General features: G+C 38.4%; 1 protein-coding gene across 1 annotated transcript; it reads right to left on the bottom strand.

Annotated features, from left to right (window-relative positions):
* Nucleotides 1–1,834: 1,834 nt before the first annotated feature.
* LOC135940223 (homeobox protein EMX2-like) lies at nt 1,835–27,998 on the bottom strand. The gene is made up of 3 exons (XM_065485026.1): nt 27,430–27,998; nt 15,011–15,183; nt 1,835–2,355 (listed from the first exon to the last, which is right to left on the bottom strand). The coding sequence occupies exons 1-3, from the start codon at nt 27,968–27,970 to the stop codon at nt 2,104–2,106; spliced, it is 966 nt and encodes a 321-aa protein (XP_065341098.1). The 5' UTR covers nt 27,971–27,998; the 3' UTR covers nt 1,835–2,103.

Here is a 27,998-nt window from a genome sequence, read left to right as displayed (position 1 = left end):
AACGAAATGGCAAACAGGCGATCATTTCGCTGCCTTATTTGTAGAAAAACAAGTTTATTAATCGACACACACACACACACACAGACAGCAGCAGCGCGCGGATAATAATCTCGTGGCGGCGGCGGCGGCGGCATCGGCCGCGACCGCGCGCTTGATTATAAAACGCCGAGCCTCAGCGACGAAAGCCCAAGGCGGATTTATTATTTGAGAAATACGCTTTGCCATAAATATGCAAATTAAGCCATAATTCCACTCTGTTACACGTAATGGGAGTTGGAAGAATATATTGTGTGTTTGCATAGTGTGCGTTTATCGATTCATGGACAGCGACGACGTGTGCAACACAAGGACTGACAGCGATGGGAAATTTTCTCCGCGCGATCTATTCATCTGGGATTGAGTGTGACGAACTGAGCTGCCGCCACATTTTTCTCCTCTCATTCATCAAAAATCGCTTACGATATCAGGGGAGCCTGTTATATAGTATAAATTAAAGGGTTTGGCTTAAGGGTAGACAGTCGAAAATAGATTTTTTTCGGAATGGCCAATTCCTAATTAAAAAATTTTGAATCACATTTTGTCCACGGTTGGAAAATTTGCAAACATTTTCCTATCACTGATATTTTTTGCAATTAAAGATGCCATTTTTTTAATTTAGGTTCAAAGCTGGAAAACATTTAATTTAGTAAGTATTTTTTTAAACATTTCTTTGCGGTAAGTTCAAATTTTGACACAAAATATTTTAGCACACTGAGCACACATTTTTAAATCATTTTTGGAATTGAAATTAGTCTGTTAGGTTTTATTATAAATTAAATCTCTTCTACTATGTTATTATAATATATATTTTTAAAGACTGATATGTTTATCTGGATATTCTTTAAAAATAAATTATAAAATAAAATGTTTACTAACCTTTGTGAAGCTTTGCAAGAGAAATAGTAAAATATAATGTTAACCTTAGGTTTTAGATAAATTGAAACACACCTGAGGCAATCTGCAAACCATGATAAATTTGCTTTTCGTTCGTGCGGTCGAGTTCCAAACAATAAAAGGTAACGAATTAAAGAGGGATTTCGAAGCGAATGATTTTTTTCTAACGATTAGAGGTTAGTTTTTTTAATAATAAATCCAAGAGGAATTTTCAAACAGCAAGTTTTGATTTGAATAGCAGAAAATTTTCCGTTAGCTCTTTGCAGCTTTATCGAGGTGACCCTTGAGGGCCGGCATTCAGCGAGTATAAATAATGATTGTTTTTCATATTACATAGCCAGCGGGTAATTATACCTGTTGGCAGGCTTATTAGAATATATTAATAGTTATTAGGCCTCTCGTATTTGTGTGCGAGGTGAAAGAGGCTGCACTTTTCTCGTATATTATACCGATCGCCGGGCAAACAATCCTGATGGGAGAGGCTGAGAAATCCGGGCGAGCCCATGTAATTATCCATTTGAATCGGATGGATTTATTCAATTTTTTGTTCCACCAAACATCCGCCGCCGGCTGAGGTAGCGAAGAAATCACCGCGGGTGTGAGTAGAAAGGAAACGCAGCTATATTTTGCGTTTGCACCGATTTGTGCGGTGACTTTCATATTTTTATTTAATTCTCGATAAATGTAACACATTTACGCACTTCATTTGTGGTACAGTCGGTATGTAATTCATAACATACATGCATATATCTATATTTAATACATTTATTCAGACATCAAGGGCAAAGCGTGCAGACTCTGCAGTTAAAAAAAAATAAAAATAAAAAAGCAATTTGTACGTTTTCGTGATGGGAACCAATAATATTCCGTCGTTTGAGTTTGAACCACATTTTTTTATTAAAAAAAAAAACTGAAATCTATTTATCCTTACAATTAGTAGTAGGTGAATGAGAATAAACGCGCGCGCTGAGCTTCTTCTCTACCGGGGTAAAACTATACACATATGTTCAGATACACATGATCAGTGGCACTAAAAGAGTCAAGTGAGCTCGATAAGTAATATGGCAACGTTCACGATATATTAGTCGTAACACCGACTAAGATTGCTTGGCCTCTTCTTTTTTTAATTCATTCGGGAGTCTCTATCTCCGAGGAGCACTAACTCACGACTCAAATGTCCGAGCGCATCGAGTCGCACGAGTCGTCTTCCCGCTCGATGTCCACCAGGTGGCGGCTGCCGGTGCTGCAGTTACTGCTGTTGCTGCTCGGACGGGACATGTCCGTCGGCTGGTTCGTCTCCTGCTTCCACTTGGTCACGTGGTGCGACGTCTTGTTACCTGAGGCGGCCGCTTGGGCCTTGGCCTCCTCCTCCTGCTGCATCCGCTTGTGCTTCGTCCGCCGGTTTTGGAACCAAACCTTCACCTGAAACAAAAATTGATCGGTTTAATTTATTTATTGTAGGGGTAGATGTTAGGACCGTTTTATAAATTTCCAAAATTTGGATTTTTTTCTTGAATTTCATGTTTAGGCGGGAAACATATGATTCATTTAACATTGATTTAATGAGATATATCAACCCAAATTGTAACAGAAAATTTTTATTCCAAATCTTAGTTTCATGCAGCCAAATTTTTATTAAAAAATACATTTTAACGCTTAATTTGCACAGAAGAAAGATGAGAAGACCAGTAATCGTGTAAATTATGTAAAATAAAACAATTATTTGGTGTTTTCACTGCGATTTCAGATAAATTCCTTCGGAAAGTTGTGTAAAAAGAAAGCAACCAAAAATTAAATTTTAAAGAGGAATGATAATGAAAAAGCCTGGAAAATGCTTGTTGCCAATGCATAGACTCATCCTTTAGGATTCAGTTAAAGCCTAAATTGACCTAAGAAGCACTGTAATTTTTTGAGAAAATTGGCTCGAAAGTTATCGTGCTTTTCAAATGGTAATGGCTGTCTCCTTACTTGAAATCCGATTTTATTTCAAAACCAACACTTTCCCCAACAAGTGGCATACACAATTGGACAGATCTCGACGAGAGGAATCGGAATATGCCAAGAAAATATGTTCAAGCACTCAAAATTTTGGAGAAAATAGGCAAAATTTGAATTTTTACTGTAGGAAGGACCTTTCTTTATTATTTCAAATTGTCGAACAAATTGTTTACGGCATCCAACAATTTTTATTTTAAAACATAATTAAAATAACCCTTTGACTCTCTAATTTGACTAAAGGAAGATTAAATCAGAAACCATGCTGGAAAGAAAATATTTAAAAAAAAAACTCTTTGACTGTAGCAGCTGTTCAATCAAGGGATTAACGGTAAAGATTTTCTGCAAAAATATCTTTCCAGCGCTCCCAACGCTTTAGGCTTGAATATATAAAATTCGATGGTTACTTTTAAGGTTCCAATTAAGTGAAAATCTCGAGAAATAATAAATATAAAGTGTGTGTTAAATGGCGCAAACCACTCCCACCGAATGGATCATTAGGATTTTCGTCTGAATCGTGGGTTTGCTCGACCTTTCGTCCGGATTTACATTCGGGTCTGATTTGAATTGATTTTTAGCTAATTGCGGCTAATTTATCGTGGGCAGCGGCTAAACCAACTCATTTGCAACACCTACGGAGCGCGGCCGCGGCCGGGAAAGAAACATAATCAATATGGGCAGAGCACTCGTGTTGCCCGCCGATGCGAAATAACACAATATAAAGTATCAAGGCCTCGAAGGAGTTAATAGCTTATGATAATTACCTATTGGGACCTGTCAACATAACATTAAACAAACGGCCTGCTTATACCTTATTATTTTTCCTCCTCCCCGCGCGCCGCGCAGCTCGAAAGGTGCTAATAATTCATGCCTTTAATCACGTTTGTGCGAAGAGAACCGTGCGCAGGCCTTATATTCGATTGGGCGAGTGGCCAAAAAACCGTGCAAGCAAGCAAGCATCGACGGACGGACGGCCGACCGACGGGATATAGCTATAGCGTGCATGAAATCACGGAAAATGATTCATTTCGAGGGCTCTTGTGAAAGCTTTTTGCCAAGCGCGAGCAAAATTGAATTTATTGCATGGGTCACCCATCCTAGTCTGATTTGTGAGAAAGCAGCTAATTATTAGTCGCCTTAGATTATATTTTTTCTCTGGAATTTTGGTAGTGATTTATTTTGTTTGGCCGATAATCTAATTTTTAATTATTACTGGACAAAACAAGTTGCGGCTTCCTGCTCAATTTCCGTTCTTTAAAACTCACACTTTGTCATAAATACATTAATGTTTATCGCAAGTCAATTAAAACTGGGACACATTGTGAGAAAGGCCGACACTTAAGGAAAACGAGTGACTAACAAATAAGACCCTGTCCTGGAGAATAAAGCCAAAGAGACTCTAGCAAAAACAAAAAACAAGCCACAAAAAAATCTAAGAAAAGAAAAGGACGTGTTTTATAAGCAATTTAATTTTTTTAAGTGCAATTTTGCAAAATTTATGTTTATTAATGATAAATGTTAAGTTTATTTAACCCTTTCAAGTACGGAAAATGAAATGAAGGGCAAGAAAAACGTTTGTTATAATTTTTCAAGCATATATAAGCAGTATTTTTTAAAGATCAACTGATTAAAAAAAACACATTCGGTTCTTAATCAACTGTATTATTTTAATGTGCTGGTGGGTGACCATTTCATTTAAAATTTCCTAACATTCCCTTTATGTATATTTATTGTTGGTCTAGATTATCTAACCCTTTTTTAAGTTGTGAAGCGCGGTAAATTAGCGGAAAGTGCATATCGCATGGCTGTAAATTCCAGCGTTTAACGACACATCAGGCCGTAAACGCGGATTTAAATACCTGCGCACACTCATTTCTGCGCGAGAGTTGGTTGTATATTCCACGCATGCAGACGAGCACACACCCGAGGCAGGGCGAGGTGCAGAAAAATAAAAATAATATGCACACACAAGAATGGGCATGGTGCATGCAAATTAATAATTCCCATCAGCTTCCCCTGTTAATAGATTATTTTATAGTTTCCAGGTATCATTGCTGTTAAACGCAGGCCTGTGACAGCCGATTTTATGGTCGGCTAAATAATTTATGGCCGAATGCAAATCGTATAATAAACACCGCGACGAGCCGACGGAGTGGGAGAGGCTGTTTAAAAATAAAATAAGAGAGACAACGACGGGCGCACATGCAAACAATGAAAAATAAAGGATTAGCGCGAGCTGAGGAGGAAGTCACAGGTGGAATGACAATTTGAGCATCTCACTTCTGCAGCACCTTGTTTTCGCCCGGCTCCCACTGGCGAGCGAACGAGATAAAATAATAAAATGTTCTCGCACGTGGTCCAAAGTATAAATAAATATATACAACAGATGTATTCTTATTGTTAACATGCGCACCAGAGTCAACTTTTACGGCCTTTTGTGCGCGACTGCTGCGCCCGAATCGATTAATTTTACTGCTTCATCTCCATTCCAATAACTGGAAGTCGCAGCCTTCGCGATTTGTATTCTCAAAGTCCTAAGAAAAACGTAAATAATGGACTAAGAAGGTCAGGATGGAATTTACAACTGTTTGCTTCATCCAACAGAATTAATAAAACTATAAAACTAGGCCAAAATCCATTAGTTTTTTTAGTAATATATTTTTCTTTTCATGTGTCCCGAAATAAATTAATTTAAAATATTCTGTGTTGGTAGTGAAATTTTGTCATCGTTGTATACTTGTAAATAAAAAAGGATAATAACAAATCTAAAAAATTCCTTAATTTCGTCATAATTATGTTTCTTATTTAAAAGAGAAAATCTCATCAACAAGTTGTGCATTGTCTTTTAGTAGTGTATTTAATTTAATTAAAAAATATAGGAAATTCAGATGAGTTTTTAGGTTTTGGAGCCAACTAAGGCTAAGTTCCTATACATATTTTCTATTAAAGCAAATTTTCAGGGGTTTAATTTTTTATTTTATGCATTAAAATAAATTCAAATTAGGAATTTCAAGGCCTGAAACTTTCCCCAAGCTCTTTACGATGCAAAATTTATCGTTCAGACTCACTGTCAGCTTAAGAATGAGATTTACTGATTACGGAATGAACACAGCATGGAAAAAACATGATCAAAAGACGAGAGAATTGCTGTTTGAAGTCAAATTTCTATCAATACGCAATTATGAGCAAGTTTTTCAAGTCAACAAATGATTTAAAGAATAAAATCTTCTGAAATCTGGCCGGGAAACGTGGTCAAATTAGAAAAGTTTCCGTTAGGACTCGGTGCCATTTGTAATCAGGGCTGCCAACCACAAACATACGTGCCCAGGCCGCCAGATCAGTGTGGGAACCGCACCGATAAGTCATAAATAATGCGAGTATAAGTGTTGCAAATGCATTTCCCACCGACGAGTGCACTCGAAGGGAGGAAAGCCTCTAAGAAGAAGTGCATTCGATGTGTCTCACGGGAGGAGAGACATCCTGCTGCTGCTGGATTTGCATTGCTATGCGGCGCGAATTATTATTATCATCATAGCCAGCGGGCACACCCTGCACATAATAAGGAGGCCTGATGATGGATTGTGACGCGCATCCGAAATGACGCAGCAGAGCAGTCAATTTGGCAGCCATGATGTGCGCGCGATTAATTCGCTCGTAATTTGCATTATCGCGATCGCGCGCGCGACGTGCTAACAAGGTCGGCTAATTACGCGCCGGCGCAAACGAGAATTTAATTGGATCACGCGGGATTTAATTAAGGAAGTCATTAGCATGCGAAATAATCCAAACACAACTCTCTCTCTCCGCGCGCGATCTGGCGACTTTTCGGCGTGAAATCTGTGGGAGGCCGCGAGGTGTCAGCCTTTTGTCTCGCGTGCAACGGACACACACATTGAAAAAATGTGTGTGATTTGAATTAGATCTGTATAAGCTGATTTCATTGTCTTTCTGTTGGCGCCAAAGTGCCTCGCTCAGCATCGGGATACATTTAGCCAAATGGTACGTGCGAAATTTCAAGGATGATCGACTTCACGAAGGACTGATAGCCGCCTGACTATATTATTAGAACTGACCCATATGTAAAAACATCGCATTTTTTCAAATTTATATAAAACCATCTCACTAATTAAAAATTCGGCATGTTTTTAAGTTAAAAGAAATTAAAGCAGGCGATAGAGAACAATTTTTTATTATTTCTCTTCCTAATTCCAGATTTTCTTGTGCTTCAAGGGATGCAAAATATTTTAGTCCAATCAAAAGGGATGGTCCTAAATTTCTAATAATATTTTCTGGTGCTGGTATATTTATTCATTTCTGTATTCTAGATCACTAACTGCAGGGCCATGTGTTGCTCTTATCAATTCTTATAACTGCTATAAAATAATGTCTGGAAATTTGTGTTGAAATAATTATGAGTGAAAAGAAAACGATCAATATTTGACGGAAGTGGGAAAAGTAGAGTGAAATGAATTGGATAATTATGAGATACAATATGCCAAATGGAAAAAATTCGTTTTCCTTGATTTAAAAATTATTTAAGGGGTAGATGATGTGTTTTAATTTCCAAATGTTGCACAGCGAGCGTTAAGCTGTGTCTCACCCCTCTTGAATATCATGATTGATTTACCAGAACAGAAATTAATCTCAAAATTGACTCACTGCTACATAATAGACCTTGACGAGAGAAATCGAAAAATAAATCATGCATGAGAAAGCTGTTTAATTATTTTCCTAAACGATTGCCAGTAGCTGAAATTTGGTTTTGTTTCCCGGTCCTGACGGAGGAGAAAATCTTTAAAAATTAAACAAAAAAAATCGATAAAATGTTCATGGAAATTCTTGGGAAAATGAAAATTAGTGCATAAATATAGGTAAATTATTCCATACATTTTAAGTTCTTTTATTAATTTTGTTCTTTAATTTTGCAATCTTTCCCCTTTCCTTTTTTTAAAGAGGAATGATATTGCAAAAGCCTGGAAAATGCTTGTTGCCAATGCACAAACTCATCCCTTAGGATTCAGTTAAAGCCTAAATTGATTTAAGAAGCACTGTAATTTTTTTAGAAAATTGGCTGGAAAGTTAGCGTGCTTTTCAAATGGTAATGGCTGTCTCCTTACTTGAAATCCGATTTCATTTCAAAAGCAAGAGTTTCCCCAATAAGTGGCATACACCGCTGGACAGATCTCGACGAGAGGAATCGGAATATGACAAGAAAATATGTTCGAGCACTGTACATTTTGGAGAAAATTGGCAAAATTTGAATTTTTACTGTAGGAAGGTCCTTTTTTAGTATTGCAAATTGTTTTTTTTTCCAAAAAAATTGTTGCCCTGTATCATTCCACTTCAACTGTTCAAATAAGTAAGAGAACAACCTTATTTTCGAAGCTAAATAATCACATTTATTTATGTTTTATTCGGAGAAATCCTTTCGAATGCAAATGAGATCGACAACGCGATTGAACTGGTCTCGAGCATTCCACGATTTGTCGCGTTGAAATTTCCAGTTAGCTGATGCGCATGCAACTTTGTATCAAACGTATGCACATGCGAGGACAAAGCTTTGGCAATCTGAATACAATCCTCGTACCCAAAATCTCGTTCCGTCACGTTTTTCCCGCTAACTCATTTAAAAATCGGTCGCTCCATCGCAGCAGCAGCAGAAGCAGAGATGAGTTGAGTTGAAAAAAAAGGCAGCACCTATTGTGTGCTGTCGACGCCGAGTGCCAACTTTTACGGCCAATTTTGAACATTTATGGATGGGGAAATGCATCAACTTGGCACTCATTATGACGGCTCATGCCATTACTGCAATAAAGATATAGTCTCTCTCTCGGCGGAGCGCTGAGCGCTGAGAGCGGCCATCAGACTTCTCGCGCTTCTCCTTAACACACAATGGCTCATGTCGGGGCTGAATCATTATTTTATTTGTCGATTGTTTCAAGGCGAGAGAACAATAAAGTTTTATTGGAAAAATGAAACACACGCGCGTGCTCCCTGCTGCTGTTGCCGCCGCCGCCGAGAAGAAACAACGACGAACGAGACGCGGCCGGCGCGTTCACTTATAACTGTAAAAAGGAAGGAATAATCATCGGGCCAGCGGAGCAACTAGAGGATAATTGACGCTCGCCGCGCCATTCAATTTAATACACTTTATTGATACGTCCGATGGGCCTCGTTGAGTGGAAAATTGATGAGGATAGATTGATTAATCCGTTCCATTGAAATAATCGAGTTCCAATTGAAATAATCAGGGTTTGCAACATTAACTGCCTTTTTGATAGATTTAAAATAATTGAAATATCTACAAATTTTACTCTTGACCATATTTCGATCATAAGTGTCGCTCAAAGTCTGGAAATTGTGTGATCCGTAATAATTTGTGTCTAAAAAGAAAAAACAAATAAATTTTAAGGTCGTAAATTTTTAACCCTACACGAAAATAATTTTTTTATTCATTTCTGGCTTCTAGATCACTAACTGCAGGGCCATGTGTTTCTCTTATCAACACTTATAACTGCTATAAAATAATGTCTGGAAATTTGTGTTGAAATAATTATAAATGAAAAGAAAACGATAAATTTTTGACGGAAGTGGGAAAAGTATAGTGTGAAATGATTTGGGTAATGTTCTCGATTTAGTGTTTTATGTTTTCTTATCAACAAAACTATAATTCATGGAAATGTGTGAGTTTTTAACGTTTTTAACTATAAACGATTGCGATAGCTCTTGTCGACATTTTTAGAAAATAAATAATATTTCTCAGTAACAATAAGGGAAGACTAGGAAGCTTTAAAGTTCAGCAGATATTTGTATTATTAAACCAGGGAATGTTCGTCAATTTTGCCGACTGTAATACTTCTCACAATCAGGAAAAATGGTGATTTTTCAATTAATTAAGGACAAATAAAAAATTTTAGAAATAAATTGACTATAATATCATGAGTTTCTTGAAACATTATTACTACCAATTTCCTCAAACCATCATCTCGTATTAATTTTGTAGAATATCTAAATTTCTTGAATCCCTCCAAAGAAAATATTAAAACTGAGGGTGAAAAATATTTTTTATTTTTAATTCCATGTTTTCCAGAGCCAAAATATTGCCTTATGTGGAAAGGAAAATCATGAATTAGAGTTTACAAAAAACCTGCCGGAAATAAAATTAATTTTACTACCGCGATGCGGAAAATGGTGTTTGAATTAATCGATGCAGAGAAGATCAATCAATGTTCGACCATGCATTTGCCTTGACTTTGATTTATCTGATGTTCCAGCTTCGTGTTGCACCCGGCTGTTGAGTATATATAAAAGCTTTGATAAACATTTCCCATTTCATTATTTTATTCAATTCGAAATCCATTGGGTATGCTTGAGCATTTATTAAAACACGTTCACGTGCCTCGACCGCGATATTTATTCCAGATGTCAAAAGCGAGGCAGATGCGCCATCAATTATATCCGAAAACAAAAGCACCATGATATACACAGAAGCGTGTAACCCCTTGGGTGTTTTCCGAGCAGCGTGAACAGCACGACGAATCAAAAATTAAGCGGTAGTGATTCATTTCTTCCGGCGCGAACAGCACAATTGACTACTTCATTATCATCATTTCCACCCCTGCACGCGGCCGTTGTGCTGATTTGCGGGGCGCTAATCTCAGGGGGTTATTTTCGTGCGCGCTGCTTGTCTTGTAATCACTTCGGAGCCATCAAATTGCGCCGGGGCATGTCTCAAAGTTATTTTATTGCATTTTCCCCCAGCGCGCATGCATTTTCGTGGCGGGACGCCCCCCCTGCTGTCGCACTTTATCGCGATATGATGCAAATTTGCCAGCGTTTAACAAAATGGCGGGCACTATCATTTTGCAGTTATAATATCAGTTGCGTGATTGCACTCTTCAACTCTAAATTGACATCGTTAACATAATTCATGCGGACTGAAAATTGCTCTGCGAAATGGAAGGGAATAAAAATAAAATTGCATGCACAGAATATCAAGTTTCCGATTTTATTTCATTTTTAAAGAGGAATTACTGCAAAAGCCTGGAAAATGCTTGTTGCCAATGCATAAATTCGTCCCTTAGGATTCAGTTAAAGCCTAAATTGACCTAGGAAGCACTGTAATTTTTCGAGAAAATTGGCTGGAAATGGAAAGGGCTGTCTCCTTACTTGAAATCCGATTTAATTTGAAAACCAAGAGTTTCCCCAATAAGTGGCATACACAATTGGACAGATCTCGACGAGAGAAATCGGAATATGCCAAGAAAATATGTTCGAGCAATGTACATTTTGGAGAAAATTGGCAAAATTTGAATTTTTACTGTAGGAAGGTCCTTTTTTATTATTGCAGATTGTTGAACAAACTGTTTATCGATCAATTGTGTATGGCAATCTAATTGATAGACCAGTCTTGATTTCATCCGCTTTCAAAGCTTTTTTTTAATAATCTGGTCTTGGAATTTTCTAAATTTAATAAAAGCTGAATGGCTCTACTCGGTGTGGAAAATTAACCCTGGACGGTGTACTATAATATTGAAATATTCTACAAGGATACGCGTTCTCGTTCTGTACCCATCAGCAGCGTTTTAATCTTACTGTAAAATCATCGAAAATTAAATTATAGAAATGCTTCAAATGCAGAGATCCTATATATATAAATCTTCTCTTCTTGCAGTATGTAATTGCGCTGCATGCACACAAAATTTCTCTCGAGTGCAATTTATCACCGCCAAGCTCACAGATCCGCCTGTGCTAATTTTGTCTGTAAGAAACGAGCGTCGCGGTACCTCTAATTAATTTCTAATCAAACGTGGCATGTGTGCAATATCAGCTAGCAATCAAAAGGTCGAAAAGTGAAGGTGTGATTAATGGTCTGGGCATGCACACATCTCTCTCTCTCTCTCTCGCATATGAGTGTGTGCTTTCCAGTGCGCGAGAGGAAGGGTGTTTCACAGACAAGTGTTTGGCATCATCAACCGAAAGTGAGTGCGAGAGAGAATATAAAAAAAGATGGCAGTCGGAGAATTAATTTTATAACGAGCCAACGCGCGTCTGTCTGCTGCGTTAAATTGCTGCTCTCGCACATTACACACTGCCTTCTCTCTCTGTGGCTAGGATACACAATAAACGAAGCATTTTCGCATAATAACATGACACATGGACTCGCAGCCGATTGGCCGGCCAGCCAGCGCGTCTTATTATAATGAAAGGCAAATCTGCTAATCTGGAAACGCCCATATCAATGAACAATAAAACCTGGCCACGCAGCACTGTATGCGAGCTGGAAAGAGTTAAACTTCACTCTCAGGTCGCCACTCGCCAGGCGAGAGCAGAGCGAAAATCTACAACATTATGCAAATGTATCGCTCATTGAACAACATTTAAACATCGGCAATAAAGTTTAATTTCATCTCTGCTACAAGCGAGTTAATTAAAATCAGAATGAAATGTATATACGCTTTCGACAGCCTCGAATTTCCGTAGTGAACAAAAAAATATAAAAAAAACACTCTGTTGCTGACTGAGAAGGCAGAAAACGAATTTCGCTGCAGTCGCGCGGCGACGGCCAAAAGGATCAGCCGGCGTAATTTGTTTCGTGCTGATGCCTCGCTCCGTCGGGCTCAAAGGATTATTCTCTAAAATAATGTGGCCCGCTGCAACTTCGCGTCGAACACGTGTCGCTAAGGAGGCACAATGGACCGGGGATTTGCGCCGAAATTGTGATTTGAGCCGCGCGCTCGCAGACGGAAAATCGGCTTTTCCTCGATGTGCGCGCTCTATTTGAAATTGAAATCGTGTGTGTGTATTTACATTCCACAAATATCTTGTCAAACGAGCTTTTTTTACAAACAAAATTATATTTTACAAACGATCTAAATTATTTTAAAATTCTAATTAGGAATGAAATTTCGGTTTGGTAAATTTTTCAGATTTTATAGAAAGAACTGAAGCAATTGGGGCCAATCCAAGAGATATTACGGCAATTTTATTCCTGTTTCGACTTTTGCTGCGTGCTTTCTAAATATATATCCCCCATGACGCGCGTACATACAGGAGCAGATGAAACGCGAAAGTAGTTTTTTCGAACGTTCACAGCAGCCACCGGTCGTGCGGCGTGCAGAGTGTTTTCACGTTATTAGCTAACAGAGCGATCTGCTATTTTAGGGGAGGCACTTTGTTATTCTTCAATCAACTGCTCCACCCCTTTTATCCGCCGCCGCTGCAGCAACAATCACCCTCATCAGCGCCTGCTCCCATCAGCAACCCCTATATGCGCAGCGTTAAAAAGGGGGTGAATCTTCGGTCGCTCTTCTCCCCCAAATGGAATGGACGCGATTAATTGCCATTCGTGCCAGAGCCGCTGGTAAATGGGATCATATCAACTGCTTTTTGTTATTAATTTCTACTTGAGGTGGAAAATCAGTATTTTTATTGTTATAAAACGTCCAATAATGCTACAATCTACAAGTTTTAGTAAGGGAAAGTGTGCTTCAGGAATTCTTTGGCCAAATGTTGACAGTTTATTCATGAAAAAAAGAGTCAAAATCAAAGTATGTAATGATAAAGGCGTAACTTCAGGCAAAATTGTGGTGAAACCAACCCTTCTTTTACCGGAAAACATTTGGAACTGGAAACAGGTTGATTTTTTAGCTTGATAGCTCCTTCCAAACTTTAAAACTCGAGTGCCAAAAATTTACTCGTCTTGAATGAAAATTTGCGCGGTCTTAAGAAAGAACCCAATGACATAAAATTGCATTATTTGTGTTCTTTTGATGGCCCGTGACAACTAAAAGCTCAGAAACTGAAAAACTAAAACACCCACGAACTTAAAAACTTTGAGGATTTTTCTGCATTCAACACTTTTACTTGTCTTTAATATTTTAATAATTAAATTTTCAATGCAAAGATTTTTGATACAATAAAGAACAATTGAATAGCCCTCTGAACTTCAATATAAGGGGTGCTTAAATTGAATCTCCCCGCAATGGAAAGAAAGTTCAGTCGTTCAAGTTCCCTATACGACAGCCGAGAAAATTCCCCGGCGTGGAAAGCGTTAAGTCATGTTCCCGACAAAGTGCATAAATCAGCGTGTTCGTTGCAGAAAACACACACACACACACATATGAGTTGGGACTGAGCGAGCGTATGAGCTGCTGAGCGGGGACAGAAAGAACGATAATCGACGCGTTTCCGCCCGTTTAAAAGCACAACAAAGAGGCGACTTTATTGCCAGCAATGGGCACAATAACACAAACCATTAACTGGCATAATGTAGAGTGAGAGATGAGCTGCTTCCTGCGCCCGCTCCCTCGCCAACCCCCGTTCGCCATCCCCCGACAACAGCCAAAAGGGTTTATGGGCGCGCTTTTTGCCCATTATATGCTTTTGGCTCGATGGCGTCTCGCAGCTTTTTACGAGCTAGATAGCGCGTGAGAAAAGTTAATGTGCTGAAATTTGGCGTAATTCGTCTGCCGACTTTTCAGACGCCGCGCGTCTTTTCTTTTCTATAGTGCAGGAAAGTTTTTACGTCTGCATTGGAAAGATTATTCAGAGAGTAGGCAAGAAAATGGAAAAAATAAACCCTCAAACTTGAAATGGTTTTTTGTATGACTGCAGATCTTGAACAACTACTGTTCTCCTTAATTTAAAGAGGAATGATAGTGCAAAAGCCTGGAAAATGCTTGTTGCCAACGCCTTAGGATTCAGTTAAAGCCTAAATTGACCTAAGAAGCACTGTAATTTTTTGAGAAAATTGGCTGGAAATGGCAATGACTGTCTCCTTACTTGAAATCCGATTTAATTTCGAAACCAAGAGTTTCCCCAATAAGTGGCATAAACCATTGGACAGATCTCGACGAGAGGAATCGGAATATGCCAAGAAAATATGTTCAAGCACTCGAAATTTTGGGGAAAATTGGCAAAATTTGTATTTTTACTGTAGAAACGTCTTTTTTACTATTGCAAATTGTTGAACAAATTGTTTATGGCACCCAACAATTTAAATAATTTTCGATTGTTGGCCTGTATCATTCCACTTTAAAAAGAAATATTCAAACTGATTTGCATAACGCGGCTTTCTTACCTGTGTTTCAGTGAGCGAGAGTGATTGCGCCAACTGCTTCCTCTCGGCGCCGACGACGTAGTGGTTCTTCTCGAACGCGTGCTCCAACTTCAACAACTGACTCGGGCTGAACGCCGTTCGTATCCTCTTGGGCTTCCTGAAGGGCTGCAGCAGGAAGCCAGGAATGTCTGGACCTGCGGACACAAAATGAAACATGTAAGTCGTAACTCGATATATTGTCGTGGTTTTTAATTGGCGAAAGCAGCTCAAATGTTAATTGCAATTTACGATCGAGCGCGCAGATGTTTGCACCCGGCGCAACCGCTTGTTTATTTCAGCGGAGCACTTTTTGAGAGGCTGCGCGCTGATGTGAAAATATACACGGGTCGCCGGCGGGGTTATCACTTTGAAAGGTCACTTTTCATGCATGAAAAAGGGAAACGTACGTCGTGATCGATGCCGAGGCAAATATGCGTTTGCTTACACTATTATCTGTGCGCTCTTTACAGCCATTTAGCAGCAGACTCGTAAAAGGATCGAGAGTGCATCGCATGCGATAGCCAGATATGATGTGTGTTCGTTCGTTCGTTCGCCCATTTATTCTCTCTGGCTCGCTCGTGAGCCGCGCGATATAATATGTTATAAATGTGTAATTACGGCACATAAGCCGCGAGTATATGTGCTTTTTGATGTCGCAGCGCTGACAACTCGCAGCGAGATAAATCTTTTTAGACTTTTGAACCCTTCCAAGATAAATAAATATTGTGAGTGGCTAATACATTGTTGGGCTTATTAAATGACTGTTTGTTTTTATCAGCTGCCAGCGGATATGTCCGTCTTTTATTTGTTAAATTGTAAAATAATAAATTTTTGTTAAATTGTAAATTGCTAATTGGTTTGGATCAACATGTTCCAACCATTGTAAAAAAACCTCAACAATTGAATAATTTAGTGTTTAGAAAAGTCTAGCCAATTTGTGTGGCCGTGAAGCCAAATATTTAAAAAGTATTTTTATATTTTAAATTCAATTGAATTGAGGGAAAATGGAGCAAAAGTTCAAACCAGATTTTATGCTGCAGGAAATTTGGTTTGTTTAAAAACTGATTTAAAAAAATGGAATTAAAGAAAATAGGCTAACGACCAATTAATTTATTTTTAAAAACATAGTAATAAAGCCCCTTAAATTGAAGGTAATAAATATTTCCTAAACTAAGCTAGAATATTAATTTCCACCTCCTGCTCTTTTTTTCAAATCTATAAATTCCCTCAAAAACAGATAAAATTTGAATATAATATAGCTTTTGATTTTTTTTCCTTGCATTGAATTTTTATATAATCAAGTTTATAATTGCGAGCCCCTCGGCTCTCGAAGGACAAACTTTTGGTCTGGTTAAGAACCAAAACTTGTGACTCAGAAAATCTCGACGCATATTTTTATCCTTTCATTTTATCAAAAAAATCATACAGTTCTGCGTAAAGCGTATATTCATAATGCCTGCTGTGATAAGAGAGGAAGTAGCTTTTTTAGATTAAGTCCGGCAATCATATCTGCAGAATAAGAGTTAAGCAAAATAGCCCCTTTGCTATCTGCTCTAGAATTGCGCTATCACATAAGAGATTAATATAATAAAAACAAAACAGCGAAAGTGGTATTTTTACCCAACGAGATTTTAATTTTTATTTTTCACTCCAGTATGATAATTTATACACTAGTAAATAATTCCAATTAGGTTTTAAGAATTTATTTGAATACTTTGTAGCTTGTGTACTGCAATCAAATTTCCTAGAATTGCGAGTTGCTCGAGAAAATGACTCCTTTTCAGCCGTCGGCTCTGCGCACACAATAAATGGCTGATATTTAATATCTAATTATGAGAGATACTTGTTAGGAAATCACGCCGCTCACTCTGCGCGATCTCGCAGCCGCAGCCAGCCGGCCAGTCAGGCAGGCAGGCTCGACTCTCGAACGAGAAAAGAAGAAAAAGCCATCGCCGAGGTTTTCAGCATAAAAAGTGGCTCTGACAGCCCTCGCAGGATAATTGCCTCTAATAACGGCTACATTCACGGCAGCCTCACATATTTATCGGTTCACCGTGTGTGTGTGTGTGTATTTACTCTCTCGTGAGTATTGCATGTGCGCTGGCCGGCCGGCCGGACGGCCGGGGTAATTATTACCATTATTATTTTAATGCTACCAACATGCAACTGCACTAATTTATATATATGCCAATCTTTCTACAATCTGCGCTGCTTCGAGAATTGTGTGTGTATAATCTAGAAAAGAAAACGAAAACATGACACTGCTCGAATAAGATGCTTGTTTTTTTGTTCTTCCCGGTTTTGTAATGTATAATGCACTACTTGCTCTGATGCTTAATTAATGACGCACTTAATTGATTAGTGCTTGACAACGTTGTCAATGTATCGAGAGAGCTGCCGCTTCACGCGTGCGAGGAAGGGGAAATTCAATTTGTATACGTTCACAGCTCTCATGCTCCACTTCAGCTAATACTCGGCGGATCGGATCGACGCGCGCGGAAACCGAGAGCAGTGTGCGTCGTTTGAATATGCAACTGCTTAATTAATTATTATATTGCGGCAGTCAGGAAATCGATGGCGACGACATGTAATGTAATGTCAACAAAGCCGATGCAAACAAGCAAATTTACAGCTGTGATGAAAAGATTGGAATTCTCATTGCGCTCGAGTTACCTGTTTGATTTTTAAATTGAAGGACAAAAAATTAAAATCATAAGCTCAGAGCACTCTGAATTAAATAGTTAAACACCTTTTTTATTCCCGGAATATAAATTTAAGCCACAAAACCCTGAAATTCGCTGCCTTTGTGAAGGGGTTTTTCACCACTGGTTTTTAACGATTTTTACCACTCAATTTTTACCAATTTCTTGCGCAAGAATTGCAAGAAATGAATTTATTCCATTTTTCTTCTGTGGAAATCTAAAATTTCGGTCGGATTGCTCAAAATTCCCTCCACTGTGCAGATATTTTCTTTTAAATTGCCATTTTGCTGCCTCAATTTTTCCAAAAAATTATCTCTGACAATTTTTCAAGCCGAGGTTATATGCTAATAATTAGCAAATGATCGAAAAATAAGGTGAAAACATTGCTTGCAAGAAACTGATAAAAATTTTAACTCGCGTATATTTGTAGATAATTTTCTCGACTTTCCTCGCACGTTTCGAAAAAAAATTTATGTTTTCTTGATACAATTAAATCTTGCTGGGGGGTTCTGAGAAGTGAGAGCCAGGAAAAGAAGTGACTCGGTGCAAATTTACAAATCCGGATGGCATTCCATCGGCACAAAACCTGGCGAAAATCAGCATTATTTAGTGTTTACTTTTACAAATTCAAAACGTGTCGCGGTGTCGCCGGCCGGGCTGACACGCCGAGGCGGGGAGAGGTGCCAAGTGCAATTATTGCCGCGGCAAAGCGTGCAAGATTTTGCAAAAACGCGATTTTCCGCAGGCGGGCGGCTGCCCTTTTGTGTCTGCTGACCGCTGCGAGCCAGGTCCAATTCATCAATCGGTGCACACAATGTGACAGCAGCACCGCCAGAAATGCGAACAGCATGTGTAATAACTCTCTTCGCTGGTATATAGTCGGCGCGCCGCGACGCGACGCATGCACTCAGCAAATATCCACGTATATTTACGGTGTAGGACAAGCAATTTCTCTCTGCTGTAAACTCGCAATGAGAGAAGGCAAATATCCCAAGATATTAGTTTCATTGTGCGTTGTTTAAAAGTTAAAAGGCTGATGGGGCACTTCAAGTTCGGGTCAGTGAATTTAATCTGGCACACTTTTTTATGATAATTTAAATCCTTAAACATTAAATTTTTGAGAGTCCTAACATACAAAACTCATTGGGTTCGTGTAGCCTGGCCTGATTTGTATCATATTCAGTGGTAGAAATGGTAGAAATTTTTCGTTCTGTCCAAGCATTAGAGAAAATTGCAAAAAATGGATTTTTAAAATTAAATTTCGACTTAAGTTTGGTGAAATTTGAAGAAAATAGTATTTTATGAGAGGATTAATTAAAACAGATTACTTTTTGACTCTCCAAAATAGTTGTACGTCAAGTGTGCACAAAAAGTAGGATTCTAAATCGCAGTGAAAGAAGCCGAAAATTGTCATCGAACGGTGCTGCCATCTGTATCCGGCTACGAATTGAAAATTGTTGAATTTAACTTGTAAATTTTTATCTATTGGTTCCTCGATCAACTCAAATAAATTTATTGCTATAAGGAAAAACCAAATTAAATATTTTTTCCAGCGGGTTCCAGATGTGCGATAAAATTGGTTCGCACTGCGCAGATCCAAGATGGCGTCTTAATGTGGAAAGCAAAAAGCTCTCTTTGGATTGCCCTACGAGTGTCAAGAGTTTGTTTTTACGATCCAAAAGACACAATTAACAAATTATGTCACAATATTGACCAAAACTTGCTTCTTTTCGCGCATTTTCACGTGACCGTTTTTCGCGCCATTCTCCACCGGACGCCATATCTGCGCGTCGCACGAATCTGGTCCCCGCTGCTTTTTTTTCCGAAAAATTCGCAGCTCATTTGTGCGTCCTTGATTCAGCGATGAGACGAGCTGACGAAACAGTTAGTTGTAACCGCAGGCGTGCACATAAATAGAGGGTGAGATAATAAAACGAAACTCACCCCTATATATTCATTTGCGAGGCAAGCTTTTACACTCCGACTGCACGAGACGCGCGCGGTTAAGATAGATATCGTCGGCGGGCGCGCAGTAATTTTATTGGCGCAATCCGACCGCAATTAAAGCGAGATCGACGCGCGACCGCAGCGCCAAATTAGACTTTCGGACGCTTGGTAATTGTGCAAAAGTACATGCACGGCAGAGCCGAGTAATAAAATCATCACGCGGCGCGGCCAACTCGGAACTGCGCTGTAATCGCGCTTGTCATCAAATATTTATTGCGCAGAGCTGGGGTGAATATTTACAAAGAAAAAGGCGCCCGTCTTATCAGATTCCGCGAAAAGTTTCGGCAAAGGAAGCAATTACTGCATGGCAGCGCTATATAGTGTCAATTTCGCTACGAAAAATTTAATTTTGTGTGTACGTAATTAAGCGTCGCCTTTTGTGCATTGTCCCAGCATTTTTGCGAACACTTCGCGTGACCACGTGACATTTAATAGGTTTGGCTTCTGGCGCTGTTTTACTTTTTTATTACGTAGACTTCCTCGCTCTGCCAAACACACATCATGTGGTTGGTGGCATATTTTAATAATGCTGCAAAATTAGTGTAATTAATTCATATAGTAGAGGATAAAAATTGAAATGTAGAGGGGCTGATGTGTTTTAATCATTAAAATGTCAAGATGTAAATGGAGAAAATCAGAATTTTTTTTCTAAGGTTTTAAAATAGATGAAAATTTGTGCAGAGAGATTAAAATTATTCTCAAAGGGTTTAAAAAAACTACTTTATTAGGAACAGGGTTGCAAAATATTCGCATTTTTAAAAAATGCACCCTATTTTTCAATAATTTATTAAATATAGTTATTACCTCGACTTGAAAAATTGTCAGAGATAAATTTTTGGGGAAATTGAGGCAGCAAAATGGCAATTTAAAAGAAAATATCTGCACAGTGGAGGAAATTTTGAGCACTCTGACCGAAATTTTAAATTTTCACAGAAGAAAAAAGGAATAAATTCATTTCTTGCAATTCCTGCGAAAGAAATTGCTAAAAAATTAGAGGTAAAAACCGTTTGAAACCAGTGGTGAAAAACGGGTGGTTAGAAAATGCAATCCTGATTAGGAAATTAAACAATAAAATGGTAAAGCGCAATTTTAAAGTGTTTACACATTTTTAGTTAAACGTTCTCTTATGCTGCAAAATTTTCAAAAAAGAAAATCCATTCCATTTGGTGCAAAATAAATGTTTTAAATCGGCTTCTCTGCTTAAATTTGGACAGAAAGATATTTGTAGATAATTAACATCGGTCTTATAATTATTTAATTGATGATCTGGGAATGAGCAACATTTTCTCGACGCTCTCCGCGTGATCGATTAAATATTAATACATCCAACGCATTAATAATATCTCTCTGGAGACTGTGTAATAAAAATTCAACCGCATCTAATAAGCAAGCTAATGGCAATTTAATTAGCGCAACAAAACGAACACACAATAATTATATTATCGCGTAAAAATTCCTATGCGCGGCACCTAATGATGTAATGGCGGTAATGACTCTCTCGTTGCTCGCTACTCTCGTCGAGTCCTCTTGCTGCCGCGTGTACATATATTAACAGCCCAGCCTAATGATCTTATAATATTTCCAGGAATTATTCCGCGAAGAGATCGTTAAGTGCCAACTCGAAAACATTAAATTATTTCTCCTCCTCGTCGTCGGCCGGGCTGCTTGTAATATGCGTAAATCATAATTTGCGCGCCGCACGATTATGCGTTCATAAATTCCGCGACTTTTTGCGTGAAATTACTCAACTTAGCCGGGCCGCGAGCGGAATGCATAAAGTGAACGCAATTCGCCCCGCCGCACGGTAATTGTGCCTCTCGATTTGCATAATTACGCAGTGATATGCGTCACTTTGCTAATGATTGGCACTCGACGCGCCGTGTTCCAGCTAACAATAAAAAAGCAGTGTGTGCTAATTTTACTGCATGCAGCTCTCTCACAGCAAATTATGCGTACTAATGGGAGATTTTAAAAGTCATATCGTTAATGAGGCGGTTATTTTTAATTGGGGAAATCACCTGCGCGATGAAAGACATTAGCAAAATTTTTGTTTCACTCGATTAAAAAAAGAAATTATGGGTGTTCATTCGAAAATAAAAATAATTAAAATAAATGAAAAGTGAAAACTGATTGAAAGACTTAATTTTATATAACTAGGGCTGTGAATTTTAGACGGTTGATGTTTTTCTAAGCTTCAGATCATTGTGGGACTCTCAAATGAGCACGATTCGTGCAATTTTAAGATCATTTAAAAATATTTAAAAAATATTTGTAACAAATTTTGAGCTCTGATGGGTCAAACCCCAGAGAAGCGACACAAAACTTGACATTTTTTCGCTATCTGACGCTCAGGGCCATGTCAGGGTAAGAACCTGAGGGTCGTAATCAACATCTGGTGGTTCAATTTCGATCCCCAGAGTGCGCTGAAGTAAACAGGATACGGAAAATAAATTTGTTAAATGATGGGCATATTCTCTAATTAAATGTCATGTTCGGGAGAGTGAATTCTTTGAATTCCATTCTGAAAATTTGTTTACTTGCAGCACAGAATTTCACGGCTACAATTTGTTATTCCGCATACCATACCTTCAGTCAGAGTGAGTGGCCCATATTTAATAGGGTTGCTTTTGACGTACATGAATGCACCACATATTTGAGCTGCGGGGGTGCGTGGGGGTGCGCCAGAGAGAGTCATTTAGGTTTGGCTATAAGATGATGAATGTGTTTCCAAATACAGATTCAGAACTAAATAAATATTTTGTAGTTGCCATCTTTATTTTCAGGGATCAGAGAAAAAATCGATCATAATTCTATATATAAAGATGCCCACAAGGATGACAAGAATTTAATTTGCATATTAAATAACTACACTTAACTTTTACGACAGGGATCAACCCATTAATGGCGAGGTGTTTTGCTAAAAAGGTGATTAGACAGATGATGTCGGTGCCCAAAAAGTAAACACACACTTCACCGTCGATTTTTTGTTTAAAACAACGATGGCAGGTAGTCGATCTCTCTCTTATAATATTCGCTGCTTTGAATAAATGCGTTATAAAACCTGCGCCGACTGATATCATTATTGGCCATTAAAGGCTCAAAATCGAGGCAGCGTAATTATCGCCGGCTCGGTCCGAATTTATTAATATAAACGCCTTTTGGATAAACGGTCGGCTAATTTATGCCTCTCATTTTATCAAAGTTTTCTAGTTTGTTTTGAGAATTTTATAGCTCTTCCACACACAGCTATTACGCTGGTATATATAAAGCCACATAATTTTATGGCATCAAATTATGAGCAATTTAATCTAATTTGTTGTCTTTCCCTTCGAAAAGAATCCGATCTTTAGCCAAGCACGTCATTTCATCAAATCCAAACTCATAAAAATTATTTTTACACTTTTTTCTCGCGATTTATTCGATCAGCCCTGCTTCCGCCTCACTTGAACACCTTTTGCAGCAATCAAACCCACGGTAAACATTTCCGCTCTTTTATTGATTTCAAAGCTGCTAAAAACATAAACGGATGAAATGCGCGTTTATATAAATTTGATAACAGAAATTCCCCAGGCGCGTCAGCTGCTGCGTTCACTGCTCAGTCAGCGATAAACTAAATTAAGAGAAAACAATAAAACTGTCCCCCCAATTGATTCAGTTTTTGTTTCTATCAAGATAGAGCATCTCACAACAACATTTATTTCCTCTTCTTAATTGGAACAAAACACCAAAAACGCTGTCTCTCTATTAGTTGAGGATTTAAGGTGGCAATTAAATTAAATAGATATATATTTCCAAATATCCCGCTGCTATACGGGCTTTATTTTTTTTATTATCATCTAATTAAGACACAGTGCGTGCCTAATTAATGGCTGCTCTCTTTGTTGCAATGCTAATGTTTTATGGTGAAAATTTAATTACCAGAAAAAAGCAGCGTGAGACGTAAAAGCGGCATCAAAAGCTATTTGTAATTGCTAATAAGACGGCTTTATTCTTTGGTTCTGATGAGAACTGTATATACACGACGTCTCCTCTATAGACTTTTTAATTTCAATATCTATTTCTTTCTCTCTTGAGATACAAAGTATCTCATCTAAAAGAATATATCGGCTGCTTGTTTTTCTACTGTCATCGCTTTTTGTATACGCGCAGCTTCAATGATATGCCTTTTAATTATCTCCATTTGTGTTGCTTTCTGGTGGCCTAATGAGCTCGCATTTGTGTTGATAACTTCTTGACCCACGCGAACTCTTTAAATGTACGCTTGTGCCTTGTCTTTCTGTCTACTTTTTTATTCTAATCTACTGCTTTTTAGGGGGTAGTGATACTAGTTATTTTATGCCTTTGACGCAGTTGATTAATAAGTTTAATTTTGCTTCTTGCAGCTGTACTCAAAATTATTGTAGAAGAGTTTACAAAAAAAACCGCTGACTTGCAATTTTACTATCAAAATTATCTGACGTGGTTTCCCGCAATTTTACAAATTATTTAATCGATTAGTTTCAAAAGACGCAAAGTTAATTTTTGAAAATACTTTTCTTCACAGCCAAAATATTAGTTCTTTTTATCCAGCTTTTTGTGCAAAAGAAATATAGAGTGGTGCATATTGTCTGCGCTGGAAAAGATATTTCTTTCAGTCTTCAACTAAAACGGGATGTTTATCTCCAGCAATAATGCTGCGATCGTTTGTGAGAGAAATTCGACAGTTAAAAGTTCCGTCGAGCCTTTCAGCCAGAAAGAATGAATTTCCATAGGGGTTTGTTGACACTTTTGCTCTACAACATGTTAAAATGTTCACAGCAGTCCACAAACTCAGCATTTTTTCACAAATATTTCATGAAGCGTGGGATCATTGTATATGTTGGGTCAAAAAGTGATTGACACCAGGAGATTGATGTGCACATAGTATTCCCTCAAGTCTTCAACCTTTTAAATAGTCACCGTCGTTTCCATTTAATATTTGATGCCGTTACAAAAGTATTTCAGCTGTGTCATGTGCAGCCTTTTAAATTTCATTCGTGGAATTTATGAAAGCATTTAAATGATTCAAACAGCCAAATTCAGGCACACTAATATGCATTAATAAATAAACCTAGCAATTTTTCCCAAAAGGTTTTGATATTTTCTCTGCTCTAGAACTCAGATGTTAGATCAAAATTATTCAATAATTAATTTTATCTTACATAACTCTGTATTTTTACTTATATGTTATTTTAGCCAAAAGTCTATTTGGTTTAATATGTTAATGCAAAAAGGGAATAAACTCTCTGAAAAATAATTATTTTGAAATAAAAAGTTATCGACAAGAAGTTATTATATTACAGATCAGATATTGGTGTGTAAAATGTAACTGTGGACAGTGCTCATATAATGGAAAAAGGAAATAAAACTTTGGAGCCTGCGCGCGTCGTGACATTCGACCCGCACAAAAAGCGAGAGAACAACACTCACTCAATTAGAGCATCGGCAACACGACCTAAGAGGGTCACGTGTTCGATTCAAACTCTCGTCTTTCGAGCAGGGCCAAAAGATCTTTGTAATAGCCAGCAGTTTCGCAAGATCATCGGATTGATATATGGACTTAGCAAAATGATAATACTTTCAGAATGCGAACATAAAAGCATTTTTTCATTTATCAACGTGCGCGTTTGTATATATATGTCGCGGGTGCGTTTTTTAATCCAAAAACGCCATCAGGTGGAGGCAATACATAGCTATCCCAAAAATCATTTAGTCACATTTACGCGGCAAAATATTTCTCCCCAAAACCATCTGTCTCCCTCTAACAATCCGCCAATTTAGTTAATAGTTGTCAGAGTGGGCAACTCATAGATCGCAGCAACAGCCGATATTTGGGTTTAATGTACAAGGCATGAAAGTGTCGTTTAAGGCGATATAAGTGCTGATCCGAGGGATTGTCACGAGCTGCGCAGTGGTGCTCAACAGGGTATGGGAGAACCCTCCATTCCACCTGCTCATCTCAACTATTAGTGAGGTACATTCCAAGAAATCCGAAAATGCAATCTTTTATGTTGCAGGGCCAAGGACTACCTCCTTATTGTGCGTATACCCCTGCTGATGGTCTTTTGTGCTTGTAGGTATGTATAATGTTTCCCTGAGAGATAGTGAGAGAGTAAAGGATGTGAAACCGCCAAAATCGCATCAAATTGATTTTCCTGACTTGCATGCCCTTTATAACGAACACAAATCAGTGAGTGCATGTCAATCCGATTTTAACCAACTGTTAAGCAAAGTTAAATGAAACAAAAAATTAATTGTTTCTAAAAAGAAGCTAGAGCAGAGGGTTATTCTTAACGTATACAGAACGATACATCAAGAAAAATTGAACATTTTTATCACTAGTTTCATAAAAGTCATTTGATTTTTTTCTAATGCCGTCAATAAATTATTAGAAACAATCCAAATTTTTAAAATTATAGTTTCTGGTTAAAACTCACATTTCTAGAATAAAAAAATCAAAAGTATTTTCGACATTCAATTATTTTACACAAAACTGTCAAAAATGGTATATGTCTAAAATGGATGATAGCATTTTATATGAAAAAAGGCAATTTGTGTCAGGGGCACAATCGCACATTAATAAAGTTGATTGATTCTGTCTGCGTGTAAGAAGGTTACTACTTAGATCTATCGCGGCCCTAATGCGCTCAATCGTCATTGTACATTTGCAGGTGTTTGATATAAATGCTATACTTTTATGGCCAAAAATATAGCTTTTCTTAAACGCATTTCCAATATAAGCGATTTTATAGATGCTATTATATGTCCGTTTTATATTATTTTTTAGTCCCACGGAGACTGTTTTATCGTAAAACAATCACCGAAATAAAAACTGACATCAATATTGTGGCTTAATTTACCTCCCTAATAGTAATAATCAATTGCAGAAACATGAAAAGTTTAATTGATAGTGTGTATATCTTTATATAGAGAGGAAAATACTAAACATTTAGCATTTGTTAATCTCTCTAGCAAAATTTATAGTGGAATTTAGTAGCAATTTTCCTTAACAAGGCGCAAAAACCGAATCTGGACCAAAAATAGATTTCAGACCATCTGTCAAAGCTCTAGAAAAATTCCTCTCGATGCGATTTGTGAGTACATTTTTTTACAGGTGAAATAAACATGATTTTCACAAGGAAGACATCAGAGCTCGCCGCTATATATTAAAGCCAATTAATTTTTGTGGAAATTAAACAGGAATTCTAATTTTGTAGATTATTTTAAGAACGATTGAACCACTTTCAGCGTGAAGTTTTGTCCATGATTAATTGTTAATAACCGTGGAAGTTTTTTTGATGCATCCCTCTGCGTGATATAGAATTCCTTGAATGAAGGGGTTTCTGCTTTTTTTATGTGTTCTAATTTTTGTCACCCTATCAATTATGGTTGACCAGAACTGAAGTCAGTCTTTTTCACAAACAGGCACGTGAACATTTTCACAATTAAGACACTCCTGCTGTCATTGGCGCAATTATTTTAATTTGAAATAAAGAAGAAAACACACAATTGCGTGACGATTTTATCAAGAGTGACGTACCTATTTTGCATTTTGCCATTTATTTTTTTAACTGTGATTTATAGCTCTTTTTAGAGCAACAAATTTCTTTTCTGTTAAATAAATAACTGACAAAAAGAGTTATCGCATACAATTAATTTTTAATCGGTACTCACCAGTAGGAAAGCGGTGTGGGTAAATTCTGCCGTGCCTCGAGAGTAGCCACGGGTATAAAGGGTAAGAGTCTCTGGGCATTTGGTGATGCTGCGGCAGGAACACTGGCGGCGGCCCGTGGGGGTGGTGCATGGCCTGGTGGTGGTGCGGCGGAGGCGGCGGCCCGGACGAGGGCAAGCCGCCGCCGCCACCGCCGTTGGCGGCGGCCGCCTGCTGGTGGGCGATGGCGGCGGCCAGGTTGGCCTGGAAGTGGGCCGCCAGCGCGGGGTGCGTCTCCGGGAAGCTGGCCGCGAACAGGGCGGCGGCGGCGTCCCTGGAGGCCGCCGGCCGCACCACCGAGTGGCTCGGCGGCGTGTTGGCCGTTCGGCTCGGCGGCCGCTCGGACGACGATTGCGGACTCGGCGACGGCTCGCTGTTGGTGCTGTTGGCCGGCGAACTGTCCGGCATGCCGACGATCGAGTCGATGCTGAATCCGATTTTCGGCTTGGACGAGGGCACGCCGCCGACGGGTGTCGGCACCAGCGGCTTCATGGCCATCACCATCCGCAGCAGCGCATTAACACGCAACCAC

The sequence above is a fragment of the Cloeon dipterum genome, chromosome 3, assembly GCF_949628265.1.
Source record: "Cloeon dipterum chromosome 3, ieCloDipt1.1, whole genome shotgun sequence".
Classification (NCBI taxonomy): Eukaryota; Metazoa; Arthropoda; class Insecta; order Ephemeroptera; family Baetidae; genus Cloeon; species Cloeon dipterum.
This window is presented reverse-complemented; position numbering and strand designations above follow the sequence as displayed.